At 39.1% G+C, this 23,089-nt stretch overlaps 1 protein-coding gene across 1 annotated transcript in view; it reads left to right on the top strand.

Annotated features, from left to right (window-relative positions):
• FAF1 (Fas (TNFRSF6) associated factor 1) overlaps window positions 1-23,089 on the top strand; it is a gene marked incomplete at its 5' end in the record, with an annotated part of 146,185 nt that overhangs the window by 119,115 nt on the left and 3,981 nt on the right. The window contains 3 exons of the mRNA XM_009080580.1: window positions 7,395-7,475; window positions 7,833-7,910; window positions 11,924-12,139. Of these exons, the coding sequence (XP_009078828.1) occupies window positions 7,395-7,475; window positions 7,833-7,910; window positions 11,924-12,139 (375 nt within the window). The remainder of the gene's footprint in view (window positions 1-7,394; window positions 7,476-7,832; window positions 7,911-11,923; window positions 12,140-23,089) is intronic.

Here is a 23,089-nt window from a genome sequence, read left to right as displayed (position 1 = left end):
TGTGCTTTCGTATCCATGTATTGGTAAAATTTACTGGTTTAGCCTCATAAAATTTTAACGGGGCAAATTTGGTCCTTATTTTAGCACATGACATTATAGAAATACCATCATTAAACTAGCAGTTGGATTTAATATTTAGTTTTGCATCTCACATTTGATTAAGCTTTTTCTTACATTATCTCCAAAGAAATGCCTTAAAAACATTGAGATGCATCTGTGTACTCAGAGTAACCCAATATGCCTGTCCTGAGGTACAGTGGTGTGTAATTTTGGCACCCATTTTCCCTCCCAAGCTTTCTTAAAGGGAGATCAATCTGCTGTCCCATTCTTTTTCCTGCCTTTCTAAGGTTCTGGGTCAATCATGAGCTGTTGTTTGCTGCCTACCAGTTGTGTTGACTAGATGCCATTTTGGAAACTTTCTACCTCTTTTAGAACACAGTGTTGACATGCCATTGTAGATAAGCAGTTGAGGTGTCCTGCTGTCTGTTTTTATAAGTTTGCTCCTTAAATTGCCATACTAGCAGGCTACAGGTAGCAAAATCTGATGAGCTTCACACTGATGTGCTTGTGTGTCACTTCTGAGAAGAAGTGGTCAATGGATAGTTCAGTGGTGTGTTCAGTGGCACCAGCCAGTTGGCCAGGCTGCAGTCCCACTGTTCCCAGTGCAGTCAGGTCTGGGGGCTGAAGTCCAACTCCATGCTGTGTATGCAGATGTATTCTGCAGCTACACTAATGATTTCATGCACCTAATGGACACGTTTTCTTTTTCTAACCATGTTTGCTTCTCTAGTCCCCACTACAAATGTTGACACTTCAGCTACTGCTCGGGCAGTGGGGTTGGGGGTTTTTGTGAAGAGGAAATAAATATCTCTAAGGAGTTTCTCCTGTAAGCAGGAGAGACTATCTCAGAGCAGGGACAACCAGCCTCTGCCACTGTTGATCAGGGTGTGAACGGAGATTTTTCGGGGACTGACTTTGAAAAGAGTGCGTAGTATCAGTTCCTCTTGAGTATCAGTTCCTCTTAAGTGTCAATGCCTGGTGCTGGGCTTAGGAAAACAAATAATAGTTGTAAAATATTATACGCCCTGGAATGTCCATTTTTAAACACCCTGTTAGCTTGCTTGCTTTAATTGCATAGTTAAATAGTCATCTCAGTGTGGCGTGATGGGCCCAGATAGATCCAAGCTAGTTCCTTCGTGAGATTAATGTGAAGAGATCTGTGATTAAATCCTGGCATTGCAGCACAACACACCTGTTCTGGGCCTATGCTGAACATTTTTTCTCCATTGCCTGAGGAGGAGGCTTCTCAAAGGATTACAGTAACACTTTTTGACAAGCTTATACAGGGTGGAGTTTCCATGTAATGACAGGGCTCATTTGATGATGTCTCAGTAATGCATTCTTTTTATTTTTGCTGTCAACATTTATTACTGTAGAAGCACTGACTGTTACACAGCTGGTCCAACTTGTCCACATTTAAGAAACAGTAGGTCTCTCGTCGTGTTTATTTTTGTCGTTACGCAACACTCGCACTCCTGCTCCTGGATTAGGCTTCAAGGTGGAATTGTAATACCCACAGTTGCTTCAGAGACTTTCTTATTTTTACAAATACCAATTAAAACCTTCGATTCACTTTAAACTATGTCTGCTGACATGACACACTGGTCTTTAATGTAAAAGAGAGACACATAAGAATTTTTAAACCTGTCGTAAGCAGACTCTGACTGAAGATAAGCTGGAGAAAAATGTAGACCTGCAGAGTCACAATCTTTACTCTCTGATCTTAGGTGACATCTGTTCTTCTAGATACTGCTGCAGTGTGAGGAAAATATAGGTCCTTCCTAATCAGTATCTGGATGGGGATTTAGAAAACATGAAAGAAAACCAAAAGTCCAAAACAGCCATATAAATTCACCCTCTTTTCCCTGCCACGGAGTTTTGGGGCTTTACTGGCCAAGTGTTATTTTCATAACTGTGCAGTAAGCAGCCTGGCATCACCATGTCTTTTCCTCCTCTTCTGCCTCATTGTTGTCAAATGTAAAGGACTTCCTCCTTTTTTTGTAATAAATATGATATTTTAACAGTCATAGTGTCCAACACTTTCTCTTTCTTCAAAAGATATATCTCACAGCCAGAAAGGAAGCTCAAGAACATCATTCATAATGTGTTTTCTTCTATTCTGTGTTCCATTAATCTCTTCCCCTTCAGATCAGTTGCTTTTTTTCAGTCTTTACCCACCACTGTGTTCTCCAGTTAAAGGATGGCCCAAGTGCTTCTGTCAGCTCTGCAGGACACTCCTGCAATTTCTGTCTAGGAACTGAAGCACACATTAAAATCAGTAGAAATCTGAATACCTTGGATAATCTGTGTTCCACCCAACACTGTCATGTGTATCATGGTGTATAGTGTTTGCACAACAAGAGGTTATGAGAATAAATACATGAAAGTCATTAAGTTCCAAAGCATTATGGTGATGACAAGACATGTAGTGAAGATTGGGATTTAACCCCTCAAAAATCCAATTAGCACATTTACTAATTATTACTAGTTATAACTAATTAAACTACAGTAATCAAAATTTATTTGATTACATTTTCCAATTCTGTGTTTGTAATATGATAGCAGCCCCACCAATGAGCTTCCCATTGAGCTCTTCACCACACCAGCAGGCCCCAGTGCTGCCTTCAAGAGTTTACAGCATAGTTAGAACTTTGGCAAAATGCAAGGTAATGACAGAGGAAAGAAAGAAGGAAGATAAAGTATCTTCAGTTCCTGTGGGTTTTAGGATCAAACATACATAGTAATGGCTCCAGTCACTGAATATTCAACCCAGCTGGGCAGATATTGTGGCAGAACTGTCTGTTTCAATTCCCACAGAAAGGCACTACAGGACTCCTTGAAAGCTTTGGGTTAGGTTTTTATTTTGTCACTGGAGTTAACGCACAAAAATCAGTATCTAGAACTGGGCTTTCAGCCTCGGATATGGACAGGCAGGATCCTCTGGGCTGTTCTGCCCCCTCACCTTGCCCCATCCTGTCTCCTCCCGCAGTTCTGCCCCTGCTAAAACATCCATTTGCTTTGTCTTCATCGTTCTCATACACCTAACCCCCTCTGTGTACACTTTCCTTCCATATATTCCCCATCACGTATGTTTAAGTTATACAATGTGCAAGTCTGTCATCTTAGTGAGTCAAATTAATGCCTTTCTTGCACTGGTTTGTTTGGACAAAGGGGTGTTTCTCTTTAACGCTCCCATGAATAGCCTTAAGCACTTGCAGATTTTAATTTCAGGAGTGGTTCAGTGAAATGAACTGTCTTTCAGATAAGCATTCAGCATTTGTAAATACACTTTTTTTTCCCCCTTTCTTTCTTGTAATAGCCATTTACTCACTGGTGCTCTGAGAAATGTCTTCTGCTCGTGGTTATCTTCTCAAGTGCTGTTGTGTCTGGCTTTAATTCACAGTAAAACTGGTCCCAAAGGGCAGTGGGGAATAATGTATAACACGGCTCCCTGAGACAAATCAGGTGCAAGGCTGATTCCTGGGGTTAAATCATTAAATCCTACCTTCAGAAATGACAATAATAAATAGAAAAAAAGCAGCCCACAAGGGCCAGTGCTGACTTTTTCGGCAAAATATCCTATCCAAAAAGCCAAATGTATTGTGTATTTTTTCCTTGTAGAATCTGCAGGAAAAGAGGGCATTGGTGTCCTAAATTCAATCAGGAATCCTTTTTTCTATCATTAGGTGCCTTGGGAGTAACTTCAGCAAATGATTTAGGGAATCATGATTTGGAGAGAGTTATCCTGAATTTCTTCTTAACCTTATCTATAAGTTTTTCTTACTCTTGGAGCACTGGATATTACTCAGGAGAAGCTTTTCTCTGGTCCATTGTAACTATCTCATTAATATAAGTGTTTACTGTTTTTATTATGACTTTGCATCTGTAATATGCACAATAGCAAAGAACATGCAGAGCTGAAGAATATATTCTGTGGATAAAAGCAACTTCTTTTAAAGCATCAGCTTTCCCTTGAATGCATATCCCCTTGTTGTCTCATTGCCAACAAGGGAAAACAGAGATCTGTGGCTTTTTCCCTTTGAAGGGGTAAAGGAGAGTTGTGGAGGTGCATTTAGTGATGTTCAGTCAATACTGCAGTTTATCTAGGGCCTAATAGGAAAGTTGTCAGGTACCTCAAATTTTATTGGTAGAAAACATTTATGACATCTTTTATATTAATTATTAGTGGCATGACTTTTTATTTACGTATTCTTCGTTAATGCAGTGAAAAAATCTCTGCAAAATATTTTCTTCTGCTTTTCCGATCACTATTATAAATTTTCTATTGTTGCTTTCTGGTGAACTTGAGTCGTCCTCATATTTTGTGTGGTTTCTTTAGAGGAAGAGATGACTGTAATAAGCAACTTCATTACAAAAGGCAGAACTGCTTTATTTAATGCTTAAAATTTGTCCAAATTGTAACTCTGAACCAAAGAACACTACAATTTTGCCATAAACTCTGTGGAGGAGGTGATTCCTGTCAAGTGTGAGCAGTATTAACAAAGCACAGAAGTAGGTACAAAGAAGCATTTAATGGGATTACATCTGCTGCTTCCCTAAAGAAATCTGGATTCCGGGTTTGTTTTTAAGGTCTGTTTCAGTAAGAACAGTATTGTTTCCACACAGTGTAAAGCTTGGTGGCACAGTCATTTACTTTTAGATGTGGCTCACATATTTTTCTGAGGACCAGGCAGTCATGCATGGTCATTCTTCACATTCCTCACATCTTTTTCATAATCCACTTTTAGGATGATGATAACTGCAGTGAATAGGGGGGAAAGAATTTTTTTTTTTTTTTTTTTAGTGCCTGGAATTCATGTGTAAATTCTAGTTGGAGAATCTATAGCATTGATATTTTTTGCAGTTATCATCCAGATTATGTATTTTAAATCATTTCAGAAATTCTTCAGTGAAGCTCTCTGTAAGTAAATGAGTCTTGTGCTCACCACAAGTGACTTGTGATAACTTCCTGGAGTCTTCTAGGCAGTTTGTAAAATGTCAAATAAAACCCAGTAATCAATTGCTTGTAACTCTGATTAGTGTATCTATTTTGAGTGAGTTTTAACAATTTTTGTAAACTTTTAATTTTACTTTTTGAGGGTTTGTATTGGGTTGGGTTTTTTCCATGTTTTTTCTGGTTTGTGGTTGGGGCTCTTCTTGTAAACTACACTACAGTAACTTTTTTAATTGACAGCAATCTTTGATGGAGAAAAGAGCCTGTAGTTGCAGTAGTTGTCTCTGATCTATCAGTGTTCTTTCAGGTATTACTGGACTTGTGTGACCTTTAAAGTTCAGTACTTGAAGTTAGGCGTGATATGTGGAGCTGAAAAACACTGAAGTTAAATAGGTTCTCTCTGAAATAATTCTAAATATTTTTTACAAGACTTCTGCTCTTGCAGATTACCTGATGTCATCTTCCTTTACTGAGCTCAGTTGGGAAGGTAGTTTTGGTTCTCACTATTCTAAGATAAATTTTTGGTGTCCATGTGAAGAGTCTCAGTATAGATACCACAAAAGTTTTTCCTTTCCTGTTACATTCCATCTACAAGAAGAATTGGGAAAACCTCTCTGTATTCCAGGAGCTTTCCACATTTTTGGATAACATAAAAATGAGAGCTGTTTAATTATTTCAACACCCTCTCTTCTCAGGCTATTCACGTAGGGTAGTTTCTGCTGTCAGGTTCAAGTTAATTTTTGAAAGTTTTCCATGAGTACGGCACGTAAAACTTACCAATGTCCAGAGTAGTCAGGAAGGGACATGGGTTTTTCAGTGGTTATTGTCCTTTTTGCATTTTGCAAGGATTACTTCATGTCTTAGCTCTGCTGAACAAGGTGATGGTTTCTATATCTTCTGTGAATTAGATTCAGGACATGCTGATTTGTAGCATAATCTTGGGTCCTGTTTCTGTAAGGAGGAAGAGTTTCCTCCGAACAGATCTTGTTACTTTCCAGCTGGAGGTTGTATCACTTTCTCTGCAATTTGTCCTTTCCTCTTGTGGTTGCATGCTACCTTAGAGATTTAACCACTAATACGTTCAAGTTTTGTTTGAGGAGCACCTTGGGCATCCTTGTATGTCGTGGTAATTACAGTTAGCATGAGCTCTTCCCATTTAGAATTGATTTTTTTGCCAAATAGTGACCTTTTGTGGAGAAAATAGATCACTTTGCAAAATGGTCCTTTTATGTGGAATAAATGTTGCAGCTGAATGGGGAAATTAACATAATTCTTCAAGAAGCAGGAGGTAGTAGACTTTAATTTCCATGAAACACAGGGGACAGATTGCCCCAGTGCAGGTGCTGGGTTACTGGTAACTGCAAGGGGACCATGCTGAGCCCACCAGCAGTCTCACAGCTAAACCCTATTGATTTTTGGAGGGACCAGTGCAGCCTCTGCAGGGCTCTGGGAGGATTATGAGATGTCAGAGGAGTAAGCACAGGGGAGCAGCCGCTGCCTCTGCTCCAGAGGCAGAGTATGAAGCTATTGATTGTACACTTTGTTTTATTTGACATCACCCCAGTGCAGTTATTCCAGCTTTTGGGGATATCCACCTCTTGATCCTTCACTGTCTGGATGATGCCTTGCTTTGTCATTCGTGTGCTTTCAGTAAACCTTTATTTCTTTGTGCTGTGGTCTTTGATAAGATACTTTGCCAGGTTTGCTGGCATGCTAACCTCATTTCTTGCTCACCTGCATCTGTCCATTTGAGGCACTTCAGAGCACGAGTTGCTACTTTTCCATCTTTGTATAATATTTGACACTGATTTGAGGCCTCTGGATGATGTTTAATACTCGTGTCCCTGGATGGATCCCACTGAGGGCTTTTTGACCAAGGAAGGAGCAGGCTTTCTCTGGCAGGACAAAACATTACCCACTGTCAATTTGAGTGGAGAGCAAATTCAATTCTAGCCCGAGCCTCTGAACCATGGGCTGCCCTTCCCTGTTACAAGACCATCCAAATTGTCAATTGCAGGAGCAAAATCCTCCCTGCACCAGCCCACAGGCCAGTGACCCCCTCCCCATGCTGCTGCTGTGGAGGAGGCTGCTCCATTCCTGGGCTCTGCATAAGGATGGCAGGGCAGAGAGCCTGGGTGCCAGATCCAGCCCTCAGGCCAGGGCTTGGGCATGCCAATCCTTTATGTGGCAGTTGAATCACAGCTTCAGGTAAAGCCAGAGTTGCCCTTGAGGCATCTCTGGACTTATTTCTCCTGGCAATAGTTAGATGGGTGATTCTGAAGTCATTGTCATTAAAAAGTGCTGGTGAACATGAAGATATACCTCATTCTGGCCCACTGTTGGCTGATTTTTTTTGTTTGTTTTCTTTCTTTTCCTTTAGGATGAACGTGAAGCTAGAGAAAATGTGAAAAGAGAGCAGGATGAAGCCTATCGCATCTCGCTGGAGGCTGACAGAGCTAAGGTGTGTGCAGGGGGAAGTGACTGCATTAGTGTCCTGCAGCTGGGGAAAGCTCCCTGGTGCAGAGCTGCCCATCTTCAGTTCTGCTCTGAAGGTGGGTCAGTTGCTGTAGGAGCCCTTACTGCCCTCACTGCTTTTAAAGTGGCACCAGGTACAGTCACTAGAGCTAGACTTGACTACATCTTTTAGCTAAAGCAATCCTGGTCCCACTTAATAACAGAAGTTGGGAAAGGAATGGCAGGAAAAGATCACTTCATAAATATCCTATTTCTGATGTTAATTTCTACAGAAATGTTGTGGAATTTCTTTGCCTTTATATTGCTCACCTATTTATGTGTGATTGCTCTGTGTGTTTATTAGAGGGAAGCACAAGAGAGAGAAATGGCAGAGCAGTTTCGCTTGGAACAGATCCGGAAAGAACAGGAGGAAGAACGTGAGGTGGGATGTTTTACCTTTTCTGACAGCTTTTGGGGTTCATGAGGCTTATGAACATTGCAACTCTCATTCAAGACACATTAGGACTTTAATTCAAAGCATACTTTTATGTGAACATTTTTATTACTATTAATTTCTAACCACATATTTGTGAAACATAGTGCAGCTAAATCATTTTCAGCCACTACTTAATGGCTTTTCTGTTCTGTCATCTGAGTCTCAATTACAGCCAGATATTAGACAGGAGATCCATGAAATGAGCTCCATAAATGGTGGAATCCTCAGGAACCTCTAGCCTGTTTCTGCAGCCACTCCTTTTAAAAACATAATGCCATGGTGCCCTCTCATTTCTTCCAGGAAGTAGCACAAAGTCTACCTGAAATCCTGATCAAACAAGTTGCTAAATTCAATTTGGGAGACAAAAGAAAAATGTAATAAAATAAAATTCAACATCTAGAAAACTGAATTCATGGTACATTTTTCAAACAGACTTCTACAGAATCTTTCTTAGAATGAAAATTGTGTTTAAATGAACACTTTACATTTCTAGGCCTCTCTTAGAAGACAGAAACCCTGTGCTGTGAAGAGCACTGTTCCTCAAACTCTGTTATTTTGTAGGTTTACTTAATTTTATAGGTTCTGAGGGTCCCAGTGCCTGCCAGAGATGGCTCCTGCAGCCTCTTTCAGGATCTAGACTAGCTCCTGTCCTAGCTGTGTGTGTATGTAGGTATTTACATAAAGCATCACATACACAAATTTATTCACATTAGTGATTTCCTCTTTTTCGCCTCCTGGCACATACAAAATGTGGTGAAAATGTTGGGGTACTGCCATGTGTCTTCCCCTGAAATCCCACCATGTTTCAAAGGATATGTAAAATGGACTAGACCTTAAAATCAGCTGTTCTGTAAAGTTCCTGACATTTAAGTCCTTACAGAACTGCTGTGCAATACACCTGATACTTCAAAAGGACTTTGAAACCCTGGAATAAATTTTTCAAAATAAAAATGGTATTAATATATAAATTACTTGCCTGAAATTGCAGTTGATTGGGGGGTGTCCTTTCAATTCTAGGCATGTAAGATTCTCCGAGCAAGTTGCTAAAGAATACAAAGCTATTTCTGCATCCCTATTGAATATATATTTCCTGAGCATGTTCCCAGTATTATATAAACTATAAATATTTTAAATGTTTACTGCTTTATATAAAATAGCAGAGTTCCAATTGTTTTGGTGAGCTTAATATAGCTTCTTTGACTTATGGATTATGGACATTTGAAATTTGGAGTTATATTCTTACTTAATTTTCCACTTAGTTAAAGTCCTTAGGCCTCCTGGAATCCTGATAAATCACAGCTCTGCTTATGCCTTCCTAAATGTGACTTAAATGTGTACTTGACATTTCAGTCTTGTGTACTTTGCTGATGTATGAAAAAATTGCATTATACAACTGCAAAAAAGTTGGCTGTGAATACATTTATTATTCCCTGAGATTAACCCAATGAACAAACTGTATGAACAATGCATTTCCATATATATTTTTGACCAAGATAATTGCATTAAAAACACCTGAACCATTTAAGCATTCAAGAACCTTTTAAACAGTAAACACTAGATTCAGTCCAAACAGTATTCGATGGTTTGGGAACGATGCAGTCCACTTCTTTCTTATCCTGCAGTATCTGATGACTTACTCAGCTCCTGTTGTTAGCATAAGCTGAGATGGAAGCTAAAACACAACTGAAGGAGCAACATACAAAGCTGGAGTGTGAGAATTGTGTCAAGAATAACTGTAAGACGGCGATTCTGTGAGGTTAATAGCATGGGACATAAATCAGTACTGTAGCACTAACAGGCTGTTGAGCAATCAGCTCACACTCAGGCTCAAGGAAGAAATATGTTTTTCTTTCCTAAGTAATTTTGCATGCATAGAAACAATAATTACTTCTGCTTTATTATATCTGCTCCTGAACCTTTTCTGATACCTTGGCCTTTTGGAAATGGTTTTCTTATGCAAAGGCTGCAAGACTGGTCCATGTTATCAAAATATACCTGGGCTTCCCTGTTTTAATGCAGAGTGCAGGAATGAAAATAATAGGATCTGTTTGCTTAGTATAACAAAAGGGATTTTAACAACAGTGTTTACTAACACTCCCCGTTTTCAAGTATACAGATTACTTGTACTGAGTAGTTCTGCAACAGTGTTTACTTACAGAAGTGCCTTTATGTTCAGTTTGTATGTTTAAAATCTGACTATTGAGCTCTTCACATAACTGAACATCTTTTTATCAACAAACTGAAATTGCTTGTTCAGGTTCAAGAGTTTTTAATGTGATCCATCACATCGTTGTTTTCTGACTTGGTTTGCTGGTACAGAATATCCATTGTAAATTGGCATTTTACATTGAAGCCTCAGAGACTGGTTACTTTGGGGAGCGACGCACTCTTTGCACAAAGAAAAGAGCTCTAATGAGCTACTGTTGTTTATTTTTCTATAATATAATTGATTGGGTTCAGTAAATAATGTAGCATCTGTTGTTATACTGTGTGGGGAAATGTCAAAACAGCAAGATAGTAAGCAGGTGGTTGAGAATGGAGAGAGAGAAAATTAAAATAGAATCTATTTAAAATATAATCTCATAGTAGATGAGCAAAAATGAGCTCAAGTTCTATGTATAAATATTTATACTGAGATATAATTTGCTCAGAGGTGCGTGTGTAAGAAGTAGACTATTTAAAAGCCTTTGTAATCTTGCTTCTGCCCAGTCCTTTCTCTGCAGTGTAATCACCCTCCATCAGTTTCTGTTAGTGACCTTGGGGAGGTTTTCAAAGGCACAAACAGCAACTGTGTTTCTTGGAAGTTCCTTGAAAATATGGGTAGATCCATGCCTGACTGCCTCTTTAGTTTGGAAATTTGTCTGTTAGGTGCATTTTGGGGAGGCAATGTGATTGTGCTGCTGCTTCCTTTCATTGACCTTCTCATTTACTGCTGCCTTGAGATGCTGTAACAGAGCTGCGTCTAAGTGTGATCACATTTTTGACAGCTGCCAATGCCTGTCCATGGGTACTGACAGTGCTCAGGACCCTCAAATTCAAGTCCACCTCATTCAGCAGTCTAATATTGGGCACTGATTTTTTAAAAGAACAGTCTGGCCAAAGTTTTTAAAAAACCAGTCTGTAGCAGCTCCTGGAGGCAGAGGACAGAGAACACAGACCTGGCTCCTGCCCTTAAAATCTTGACATCAGCAGTACATGCAGTGTTAGCAGGAAGACAGTCATACATGTTTTCAGACGTGTAATGTCTTTGGAATTTTGGGGCTGATTTCATACAAGTTGTTGCATAAAGTATGCACAACTGTACTTTGAACTATCTTCTTAATAATAATCATAATAGCTTGCTTTAAATCTTCAAGCTCACATTTCTGTTCTCCTACTTTTCTTCTTTGACCATTCCTACTTTTATATGCACTCTGTGTATCTAACCTACCTTTGAGGTATTTTTAATTATGTTGTTTAACTGTGTTCTAGTTTATTTATAGCAAATTTCTTGCAAATATTTTTTTTCACTCTGCACTGCCATTAAGGGTCTGGTCTACTGCAAATGGTCAATTACTCTGAGCAAGAGGAAAGCAATTTGACAAGGGCATTTAAAGAAATACTTTTACTGCCTTTTAATTTATACCCTTTAAGGAAGCAATTGGCCACTTGACAATTATTCTCTCATTCAATTTTTTCCAAGGCTTTCTGCCAAATGATTAAATTACGTATCCCATCGCGCGTTAACTGTAGACCTAATAATATGTGTTATAAAGAAGGATTTATTTTAATTAGTTGTCTGGTGGGCTGTTATTAAGGAATGAATAAAAATTATTTTGTCATTGAGATATAAAGCACAGCTATGGCTCTGGAGCACTGACACATCTTGAAGTTCTAGAAGAAATGAAAAGAAAAGCTTTCTGTCCTTATTTTTTCTGTTGCTTGCATTGTACCCTAAGTGGTTATTTTTCCTTCCTCAGGCTATCAGGCTCTCTCTTGAGCAGTCTTTGCCTCCTGAACCAAAGGAGGAGAGCACTGAGTCTGTCAGCAAACTGCGTATTCGGACACCCAGCGGAGAATTCTTTGAGCGACGCTTCCTGGCCAGCAGCAAACTGCAGGTTGTCTTTGATTTTGTAGCTTCCAAGGGATATCCTCGGGAGGAGTACAAGCTGCTGGGCACCTTTCCGAGGAGAGATGTGAGTAAATATACCTTTCAGGAATAGATATCACTGCTTCTTACTCCCATATGTTAGATGACTGATGTGTCATAGCACAGAAGGGAAAAGAGAGGCCTGATTATGTTAGAGAGCAGCCAAGCTGTAGTCAAGCCAAGTGCTGACCTACCAGTGCCACCAGATGTTACATACAAGATTGTGTTGTGAACTCTGCATCCAGTCACATTGTAAGAAATCCTCCATTTCTGAAGAAAGTTGTGGACCATATTCAGTGAAAACTGCTTGAATATGCTGAGTCAGCATCACTCACCTCCTGTTTTAAAGGAAGCTGCAGCAATCCCAGTCCACTCTTTAGGTCTGTTATGGGCTGGTACTTCTGATCTTTCTGGTTTTGCCATTTTGGTGCAACTTTATGTTGTGACCAAGGCTCGGTGTCACACAGTATACAGTTATGAACTAATCAGTACATTCTAATAAATTTTTCATCTACCTGTTCCATATTACCAGTAGATAATAATTCATGTCTCCTACCTCGAAATTCTAATGATTCACCTGCTCTGACTGATTTTCAGAATCAATACTGCTCACTGCTACAAAAGCCAGTTAAATTCTGTTGATAAATCAACAGATATTTTTGTGCTGGCTACTAAGTTCCTTTGAAAATACACCACTATGTTTTCTGCTCTATTACAAATTAGCTTTCATTTCTAATTCAGCCATTGTTACAGCAAAGGTGCAAGTCAGGGGGCCCAACTGTGCAGCAGTTCCCTGGGGCCCTGCATAAAAGGTGAAGGGAACAGGCATGGCAGAGGTGACAGGGCAGTGCTGAGCAGTGTTGGCTGAAGTTCAGCAGCTTTTTGGCCATCCTTCCTCAGCACTGCAAGTGAGTGGGGGCAGCTCTGAACAAGCCAGGGGTTTGTTTGCTGGAGGCATCTCTAGGTGACTGGTTAAGCCATTTTTCACCAAAGGAGTTCAGTAACTTGGGTTGCTCTTCCGTTTTGTTTCCATCACTGCCCCTGGAGGAAGTTCACTAGGAATAAGGCTCTGATTAGGGTGTTTCTAGTAGTTAGTAGCAGATACCTCTTGCTGTATCATCTTGTTTATAAGTACTCCAAAGGGAAGAAACTAAGGTGTTTAGCAAACACACAGGCTTGAGAGTGCATGTGATTTCTGACCGTTTTCAGCATAGCTCTGCGAACAGGATTGCAGTGCTTGCAGCTCTTCTTCCACCCTGTCCTGTATTGAGCATCCTTATCAGTCAGACTGGAAAGCAGCATTTAAGGAATCTCATTAATCACTAATTAGCTTTACTTCTTGAGCATGTAATATCATTTCCAGTGGAACCAAAGACGAGAAGTCATCTATGTTTCCAGGATTACTGATTGTTCAGCTGACTTGACTGAAGAAAAACAATGTTTTTCAGTCTAAACAATGGGTTTGTGTGTTTTAAATATCTGCACCTCTTGCCTTCCTACCTGTAGCTTATTTCTGCTGTAGTACATATTTAATATAAAAACCCTAAAGGTATATTGCTCTAACTTTTTGGTTTTCACTTTACACTGGCTGTTTCTGTACTTAATCACATCATCATCATTATTAATTTTAGTCCTCTGTAGCAAACTCGAAAATTGATCAGATGAATCACATAAGAGCAAATTAAAAAAGGAATAGAAAAGAAAAATTACCACTAAGTTGGAACAGGCTGGTATTGTCAGTACATTTGTGAAACTAGCAGGGGAAACTGCTGAGGCAAAGAAAAGAGAATTTGATGGAAAAGTACGGAGCTGTTGGACTGTTGTGTGGGAAGCAAAGACCCTGTCATCATTTTTCTATGATTCCAACTTAATAATGCCATGTATGAGGAGTCACATAAATGATTCATGACGATTGACTCGGCAGCCACGTATGAATCTGGTTGCCATTGTGACCACCCTGTGTGTGCTGTGACCACAGCTACAACAGACAAAAAATATTCCCCAGGGGTTTGCTAACCACTGAGAACTATAAATGACATCTGTCATGTTCCCCAGGTTTGGAAAGTTGGAGGTGTGCAACTCCACAGGCAGATTAAAGAATAAAAATAGAATAAATCATTGATGAATTCCTTGGAAGTACAATAAAAGTATATATTCATTGCCTTGGGCTTTGTGGTATGTAGTCTCTTAAAAATACACTGTAAATTGTCAAGACCCTTCTGTTCTGTGATGTGTATCACAAACATCAATTGGAATCTATGCAACAAGAACAGAGGCACTTGGGATGCTTGTGCTGCAGAAAACACTAGTACTTAAAATGTCTGTTTGTATTTGAATTATACATAACATTTTTGGAAAAAAATGTTTGAAAGTATCATAATTACTTTGCTGAAGTTTCACTGCACTAAGATGGAAACATATCTTCTAAAGTCAGGGTTGGTTATTTTTCTATCCTAATCTGTTTTACAATAGCATACACACCCCCAGAAGTGTTTCTGTCTTGTCAAAACAAGTGGATTATCTTCAACCAAATCAACATTTTCTTGTAATAAACTTGTTTAGAGCATTTTTACCTGCTTTTCAAAGCCATCAGTCCTGATACAGTGTTGTTGAAGTATTTTTACTTCCTTGGTAAATAAAAATTCATTAGTTCTTAGTCCTATGTTCCAGTTGCTTACACAGATATCCTTAGCTAACTTAAAGTTGGTATCATAACCCTACTGTAAATACAAACTTCTACACATGAGTAAATACACAGATTAACCTTTTCCAGACACTACTTGTAGATTTTAAAGCAGCAGTGACATTCCAAAGCAGTTAAGCACATGCAGTGACTTGTTATTGGGTCTTTGTCACCGACTGTGTTGTTCTTTCCACTAGCACTGAAATTAGATATTAACCACCTCCTCTCTCAGCACCTCAGCCACGGCAGCTCTGCACATTGTACCCACAGTGTGTATCACAGGGTGAGCCTGGGTCAGCAGGTACCTTGGACCTCGAACTCCGAAAGCATTTGGCAAGCACATCTCTCCGAGTGAAAAGCTGCATTGTATGTTCTTTGCATTATTCTAGAATACACCTGCAAAAGGCTTTATGGAGGCAAATGTGTGCACTATTAAATGTGTGTCTGGTTTCAGAATGGTAGTTCTCTTTGTTCCAGAAATCACTCTAATCTTCAAAATGCGTTTAACTATAACAAAAAGAGCTTACCCTAAGCATATTAGTGTCTTCAGTCAATCTTCTGGTTCAGTATTTCTTCTAAGTCCCTGGCTCTTAAAAGCCTTCCCAAACTAATTTTGGTAGTCCTCTTGATCTGCCAGTTGCGAGATCCACCTTCTCCCAGTGCCCTGGAGGCTTCCCAGATGATCAGTTCCTCACTTACTTCAGTGGCAGAGATCTGCAGAAGTCTTCCTAAGACTCTTGACATCTTACAGAGTGACATTTCACAACACTTAGGGGAGAAGCTGAAGTGTACCAGGTCTAGCTGAAACTGTAGGAGGAAGGTGCAGAACAAATTTATCCAAACTGGGCTTCAGCCACCCTGCTAGGACTAATATGACTGTGAGTGTTTTGTGGTCAGGCCTCCCTCAGAAAGGGAGGTCCTGGCATGCTTTCTCCTTTTAAAAACCATTTTTCAGAGACTGACTGTATGAATTTCTTATGAATTATAATTTCTTTTGCTCATTTCTGCTTAAAGTGGAGCATTAGTTATGTATTTGAGTGTATACCTTCTGCAGACATGGTATTAGAGACTTAAGCTCTTTATTTACTGTATCTGGAAGCCTTGGTAAGCCAAGACTTCTACAGTATTTCACATTTTATTTTTCTGAGCCACAGCTTAGGATCAGGTGGCAGTTAAGTCACTTAAGGTTATTTAAATGCATCTAAAATGTTGCTTAATAATTCAGAACCAGTTTGCTCTGTTTAGAGTATTAAGATTTTTTAAATCCTTTTAATTAACCAATTTCAACAGCAGTTTAAATAAACAGAAACAAAAAATCTGTCTCCCTTGAAAGGGCAGAAGATAAATTTAACTCAAATTGCATGTCAGTTTAAATTGGGTATGATCAGGATTTCAGGAAATTTAGGGCCAGACAATTCTTAATATTATATGGGAGTGTAGAGTAAGATATTCCTCTAAACCCAAATGTGATCATTCATTCCTGTGCTCTGGCAGGAGTAATCCTCTTTGACACTCACAGTGGTGAAAATAATATCACAGGATAGAAAGTTAGCTGCAGCACTTGGCACACAGAGCCCTCTAAGCAGGGAACTGTCCTCTGATGTTCTCAGAGAGGTAATGTTAGAGCTGGATAACTATGCCAGGTAGTTTGACAGTTCTGTGTGTGGATTCTGGCAGATGTTCCTTGCTTCGTTTCACCCAGTGCAAACTACTTCCTGCAGATAACCTACTTTTAAATTCATTAGGTGATGTTTTAACTCTCTAAGTAGTTCATATAAGAGTTGTGTGTCCAGGACCATCTTTGGCTTTTAACATTCTTCTCCCTAATCATTTTCTTGATAGAAAGATGGAAGAAAGATGTTATGTGAGAAAGGATTCATGCAGTGTCAAGGTTATACTCAATAGCACTTTTCATGTAAATCAGGAAAGTACCTTGAATATCTGCCTTATGGCACAGAAAGATTTTGGATGAATGAAATATTTTTCTGATATGTTCAAAAAAGTTTGAGAATTACCTGTGATCCATGTAATTTTTCCAGTCATTTCAGTTACTGGTATTTATCTTTCCTGCTACAGAAAGTAGTAGTCATCTCTTTTAATTCACATAATTTAAATTTTTCAGGTCAATATAGATCTGATGATGTCATGTGTTTACTCTGATCTAGTTTACACAAGGCCACAGCCACCCACAAAAGTATATGTCCCTCCTCTTGTCATTTACAACTGTCCTTAAGTCAATACTACCTGCCCTTGTCTTTCTTCTCTTTTCAAGATATGTTGTTATTTTATTTATTCAAGCAGTTAAGTTTAGTTTAGTTAAGACACTGAGAAGTTGCCTAAGCAAATTGCCCATACCAGACTGGCATGTTCCCATGCCTCTTTTGGAAGCTTGATTTCTGATCATTCTTCCTCATGACTTGTAACAGTAGAACAATTGGACTGATTCATCTGGAGTGCAAGAGGAGTGGGCCACGTATCACTGCAGACAGAACACTGAAGCATTTGCAACTCCCAGATTTTCTCACTTTTAACAAGTTTGTTTCTCACAAATAATAGTATCACAGTCTTTTGTTCAGCTCTTTTGGAAGCTTGATTTCTGATCATTCTTCCTCATGACTTGTAACAGTAGAACAATTGGACTGATTCATCTGGAGTGCAAGAGGAGTGGGCCACGTATCACTGCAGACAGAACACTGAAGCATTTGCAACTCCCAGATTTTCTCACTTTTAACAAGTTTGTTTCTCACAAATAATAGTATCACAGTCTTTTGTTCAGCACCTAGGAAGTGGGTTTTTTTTTTTTCCCTATTGAAGTCAATCACAGCTCTTTAGAGGATATTGAGTATATTTTGCTTCTTGAAATGTGATGTTTGCTTTGGTGGAAATATATTTTCCATCTATATAGTAAAAAATTCTGTGTTAAAGAAAGACTTTTTCACAATGTTTTCTTCCAAGACAGACAGACTTGAGCTGTCTTTTCAGACCCAGTGTCTCTACATAAGTAACTGTGATATCCAAAGAGAAAGATTCAAGCCCTTCATGTAGCAAGTCACTGAAAAGAGGTCTCATCTCATGGATGTAAGCTTATTCTAGAAAGAAATAGAATTCTATAGATCAATACAGTTTCTGATCTCTTCCAGCAACTCTATTTGAATGCATGGAATGTTTAACCAATTTCAGGAAACAGGTGTGTGTTTCAGATGAGCTGTTTTACTTAAGACTGACTAAAGTAAGCAAGTATTCTCCACAGCGCTGAATGCTCGGTGCAGTACACAAACTCTCCCTTGAATCATCCTCATTAGTTAGCTCAGTGACTAATGCCAACCATGGGATTAATGTATTCCACCCAACATCCCTTCGCTGCACATCCCTTGCACCCAAAGTGTTCTTTTATTCAGCACTGCCCCATTTTCCAAAACGTTTATTTCAGGGGAGGTTATTGTTCGCAGGAAGATGCCTTAGTTAAGGCTCAGAGCTTTGCTCTTGCATATGATGTTATCCAGCATAAACTGGGCCTAAGATATTTTGTACTTTTTTTCCCCAGAATTCATGCTTAAAGCCAATTTTATGGACTTTTTTGACCCTTGTAGTAAGAAAATGTAATGATAAAATACCCATAAAGAGCCTTTGTAATAGTATGATACTAAGAATGCTGTGTCTGGTTACCAGAAAATTTAATGATCTCCTGCTGTTTTGGTAATTGCATAAGTAATGCATCAGACTAAATCACCAAGCAGTCCTAGGCTCTCTTTTTATTCTCTTTACCTATCTACCAATCACAATGTTATACTGTAGATATCATTGTGGTATCTGAACATCTTAATCCTTTGAACTTGTGATAAAAATCCTTTTGGATTGTTTTTTCATGCAATTATAATTAAGTGCACATGAATCCAATCCTGGGTCATTCTCCTGCAAGTGACTGTGTTCCCATCCATTCCCCTTTGGGATGCATGCAAAGCTAAGTTCTTACAGTTCATTTTGAGCACTTGAATGTATTTATATGTTTTCAGACTTCCAGAGGATGTGGCTGTTTGCTTCCTTTCAGCTCCTCAGCAGTCTCCACAGTGAAAGCTGTACTATTTCTGGGGATGTGATCTTTTTTGTCTCTGTAGCTAGCACATTTTAAAATAATTAAATACAGGGATAATTGTTAGTTCACTATAAGCACACAGGCAGCAGTGCCCACAAGTAATGGACTGCTTTGCTCCCTGGCACAGCAGAAAGGATGCTTAACATACAAATGCTCTCAGCTGTAAATGCCAGTACTGAAACCTTTTCTTTGCTCAGCAAGAAAAATGAAGGTAAACAGTGTGAAGGAGCAGGTGATGGAGCTCTTCTGCCTGCAGGTCCTTTGTCAGGAAAAGACCCAGTCCAGGGTATTCTGTCAGCTTCTCTTTTTCTAAGAAACCACACAAAGAATTCCAAATAGATCAAAGATTGCAAACCAGAAAGGAATGGAGGAAAGCAGGAAATCTGAGAGCTTTACAGAACCTTCCCCTTCCCTCAAAGTCTGAAGTCCTCCCATCTGGGAGCTGTTGGCTGTGGAGACCAGCATTGTCCTGGTCAGTACCTGCAGGTCACTCCTCTGACTGACTCCAACCTCTGGCTCTCAGTGTACAAGGGCAACTTGTGTAATACTTTAATGCCATCAATACCACATCAACAAAAGTCACATTATTCAAGGACGCTTTAATTAATTGAAATGCTTTTGTGTTTTCACTTGTGCCAAAATCAAAAAGTGTACTTGTTATTTTGTCATTGCAAATGAGCTGTGTGAAAGGCTAGAGGGACATGCAGCCTCTTGGTCATGCCTTTTTCAGTGAGATTAGCTCTTGGAAATAAATATAAAGCAAATATTCAGTGATGTCAGTAACTGGATGTGTTCTGGCCATGTTTTGGGAGAGTTCTGATCACTAAACAAAATTTCTGATCTTTGGCTAAAACAGCACAGAACTACCTCAGAGCTACTCAGGTGGACCCACTGTACGTAGCATTTCCTAAAGTCTTTTACTGGAAAGCAGATAAACTACAGTTATGTATTTCTTTTATTACTCACTGTTAAAAAGCTATTGGATTTGGATTAAAATCGGGTATTTTTTAAAACATCATTAACATTGAGGCTTTATTTAGTTTTGATGCAAGAACCCCATAGTGTTTAGGTTGGTTTTAAGCTTTGCTTTACAAACATAAGGTGTTTAAAAAAACAAAATCAAATTTTCATGTGGAACATTTAGAAAGCACCAGATAGTCCAGGTACCTCGATGAGCTATATATACACTCTATACAAATATAGCAACACTGAGTTTGAGCTTATTCTTGTTATTTACACTGCCCTGATGTTTAGTGTTTTAAAAAACAGAGAACACTGTTGCTGTCTTAATTTACTGTCAAAAAAGAGAAGTGATGCAAGAGAGGTTTATGAGCCTTCATGGATTAAAATCTATGCAGCAAACTCTTTTGATATAAATTATGCTAAGGCAATGAAAATTTACACTACATGAAGGTTGGCAGCACCTTGGGTATCTCAGGGCACTGCACTGCTTTCCAAAGAAAGAGTGGGAAGCATGCTCAAAGTAGAGGATACATCATCACAATCCTCCGTTTTCTCAACAGCTGTTACTTTGCTTAGTTAAATGTATTTTTAAATATGCTTTACCTAAAATATATTTTGAGGAAACCCCTTCAGAGAAGTAAGACAGTAAGAGTGTGATGCATCTGGATTAAAGCTTTGTGTTTGGAACGAGACTTCAAGTCTTTTACTATGACATATTTTTCCTTGTTTGTGACGGCTTTCTTCAATTCACATGTAAATTATCTCCAAGTTTATTCAACTAAGCCCAATCTAATTGCATATATTTCTATAAAGTAACCCTACTTTTGTTTGTTGCTCAAGTCGAGCATATTATCTGTGTAACCCAGAGATATTTCAATGGGGAGAAAGGATTCACTGTATTTGTTTGTGTGTCATTCTGAAAATATAGTTTTTTAAACAGATCTGGTACTTTACCAGGTGTGCCTTTAAGTAATTTCTATCACATTTATACTTTAGGAGGATTAGGAAAGAGAGTAAAAGAACTCTTTGTCCGTTAGATTCATTAAATGTATTCATGCGTGTGTAAGTGGTATAGAGGCTGTGCTGCTTGGGAATCAGATCCTTGTCCTAGGGTGGAGAGAAAGGTGAAGGGTGTGATATTTACTGCTTGTGTAAGTGTCATAATAATTGTGTATTTGATTCTTTATTTTTAAATTACCTTCCTGGGCATTAAGCCATGGTTTTTTGTATTTATCTTTTCCCTGCGGAGTTAGGGAGGGTAAGGAACCACACCTTTGAAATGGGAAGGGTACAGCTGCTCAGGATGTGAATGTGTAACAGAACAGATAGGTCAGCAAAGGTGAAGACAGAAATAATACAAAAATTAGTCATTTAAACAAATGCCTATTTAAATAACTTCCCCGTGCACCAAACTGACATCAGCTGTATAACAAAGCTCTTTGAAAGATGAAGCTCTAGTGCACCAAAGCCTAAGGTCCCATAAATGTGTATCCATAGTTGGAAGAAAAATATTAATTTACCAACTTAAACCTATTTTAGTGAAAGCAAAACATTTCACAGCTCAACGGCAAGATCTAACACTGACAGAAATAAGGTCCTGTTAGCACCTCTGGTCATGTTGCTAGAAGGAGTCTCCCCTGAAGGGAGAGGAGTTTGCATAGAAAGTCATTTGCCTGAAGATAAAAACCTCCTGGGGCACTATCTGCACTGGCTGTGGGACAGCCCTGAATGCACCTGCGTGTTATTGTACAGACTTCTGTGAGCTGGAATATCACTAATTCTGCTGTCACTTACTCTCTTAGCTTCTGAACATTGTGTCCTTCCTCTGCCACCCTCCTCACTATATGAACCTGGGACAGCTTAGACTCTCTTTCCAAGGGCTTTTAGTTTATGTTTCATTATAATATAAAGTATTTGCCTTAGAAAACCTATGAAAGATACTTGAAAAATGCATTCACCTCATCAGCTGGGATCACCGTGTGGTGTGTGAGCAGATTCTTAGAGTGTGCATACAACTGGTAGAAAGACAATTATTATAGCACTTGTAGGTACAGATAACCACTATGCTTTTAGCATTTTTGAGGCCTTTTGACTAATGCTGAATACTTAACTTGGTGAATTTTGCTACCTTAAGAAAGTATTGATTTCACCACGTAGATCAATCTCATTGAGTTCAACAGGATCAGATCAGATTTAGTATATGAACTCATGCTTAAATGATTTCCTGTGTAACTGCCAACAAAGTAGAAGAAATCTTTCAGTAATAAAGGTGTAGGAGTTTGGGGCAGTGTGACTTATGTAATGTGCAGGGCTGTTCTGAAAAGAGTGTCTTGCAATGGCATCAGAGCAAAGGGATGCCAGCACTGATAATGGGCTCCAGAATTTATCCTAATGGTAATGAAACAAGGTACACAGATAAAAATTTGAAGGCTGAACACATCTTTGTGTACCACAGCTCTTCCAGGGTCCTTTAATCTCTGTTATATATCATCATTCTTTGGTTTCTAATTCTGGTTTAAAATACTGTAAGTTAGAATGCATTTTAGGTCTTAGATTTCATATATTTACAAGAGAAACCATTTCTTTTGGTAGGAGGAGTGTTCACTAATAAGGCTTCTCTTCTTCCTAGTAAACAACATATTTACAAGCCACAAATAACAAAGTAGAAGCTGCAGAAGGGTTGTGGTGTGATAATTAAGTACAATGGCGACCCATATGAACAGAAAATGCCAAGGAGCTAAAACAAAGCAACAACAGCTTTGTTTGTTGACAGATGTAGGAGCCATATTGTTAGTTAATTGGGTAATGGTGTAAACATTTGCAAACTCTGCTGTCCCTCAGTGAATTAAGCAGCACACTGAAATTATGGTGAAAAGCTGCACAGTGCTGGTGCTGCAGGTACTCCACAATGCTTCCAGCTAACCTTGTCCCTGTGGAGGCACTGAGGAAGGGACATCATGCATTGCCCTTCTTTCAGGCACTTGAAGTTTGCAAACCTTGGCCTAGGACATGTATCTTGAATTTCACTCAAGTGAATAACAGGTTTCCATATGGTTGCAGTCTGGAAGGCTGTGTTCAGTGCCTGGGCTTGCTTTTCAGATGTTATTTTTGTTTCCAAATGTAGAAGAGATTTGTTCTGTCTTTCCTGGCTTTTCTTGAGCAAAACCCTCAAATGGCTGCAAGATGTGAAAATAGAGGGTTGCAGTTTACTACAGGCTGAAAAGAATGGGAATTGCTTCTCTCGGGTGCCCAATACC

This window comes from Acanthisitta chloris, unplaced genomic scaffold (assembly GCF_000695815.1).
Source record: "Acanthisitta chloris isolate BGI_N310 unplaced genomic scaffold, ASM69581v1 scaffold4538, whole genome shotgun sequence".
NCBI classification, from domain to species: Eukaryota; Metazoa; Chordata; class Aves; order Passeriformes; family Acanthisittidae; genus Acanthisitta; species Acanthisitta chloris.
The sequence above is the reverse complement of the archived record's forward strand: the minus strand, read 5'-3'. Positions and strand labels throughout refer to the sequence as shown.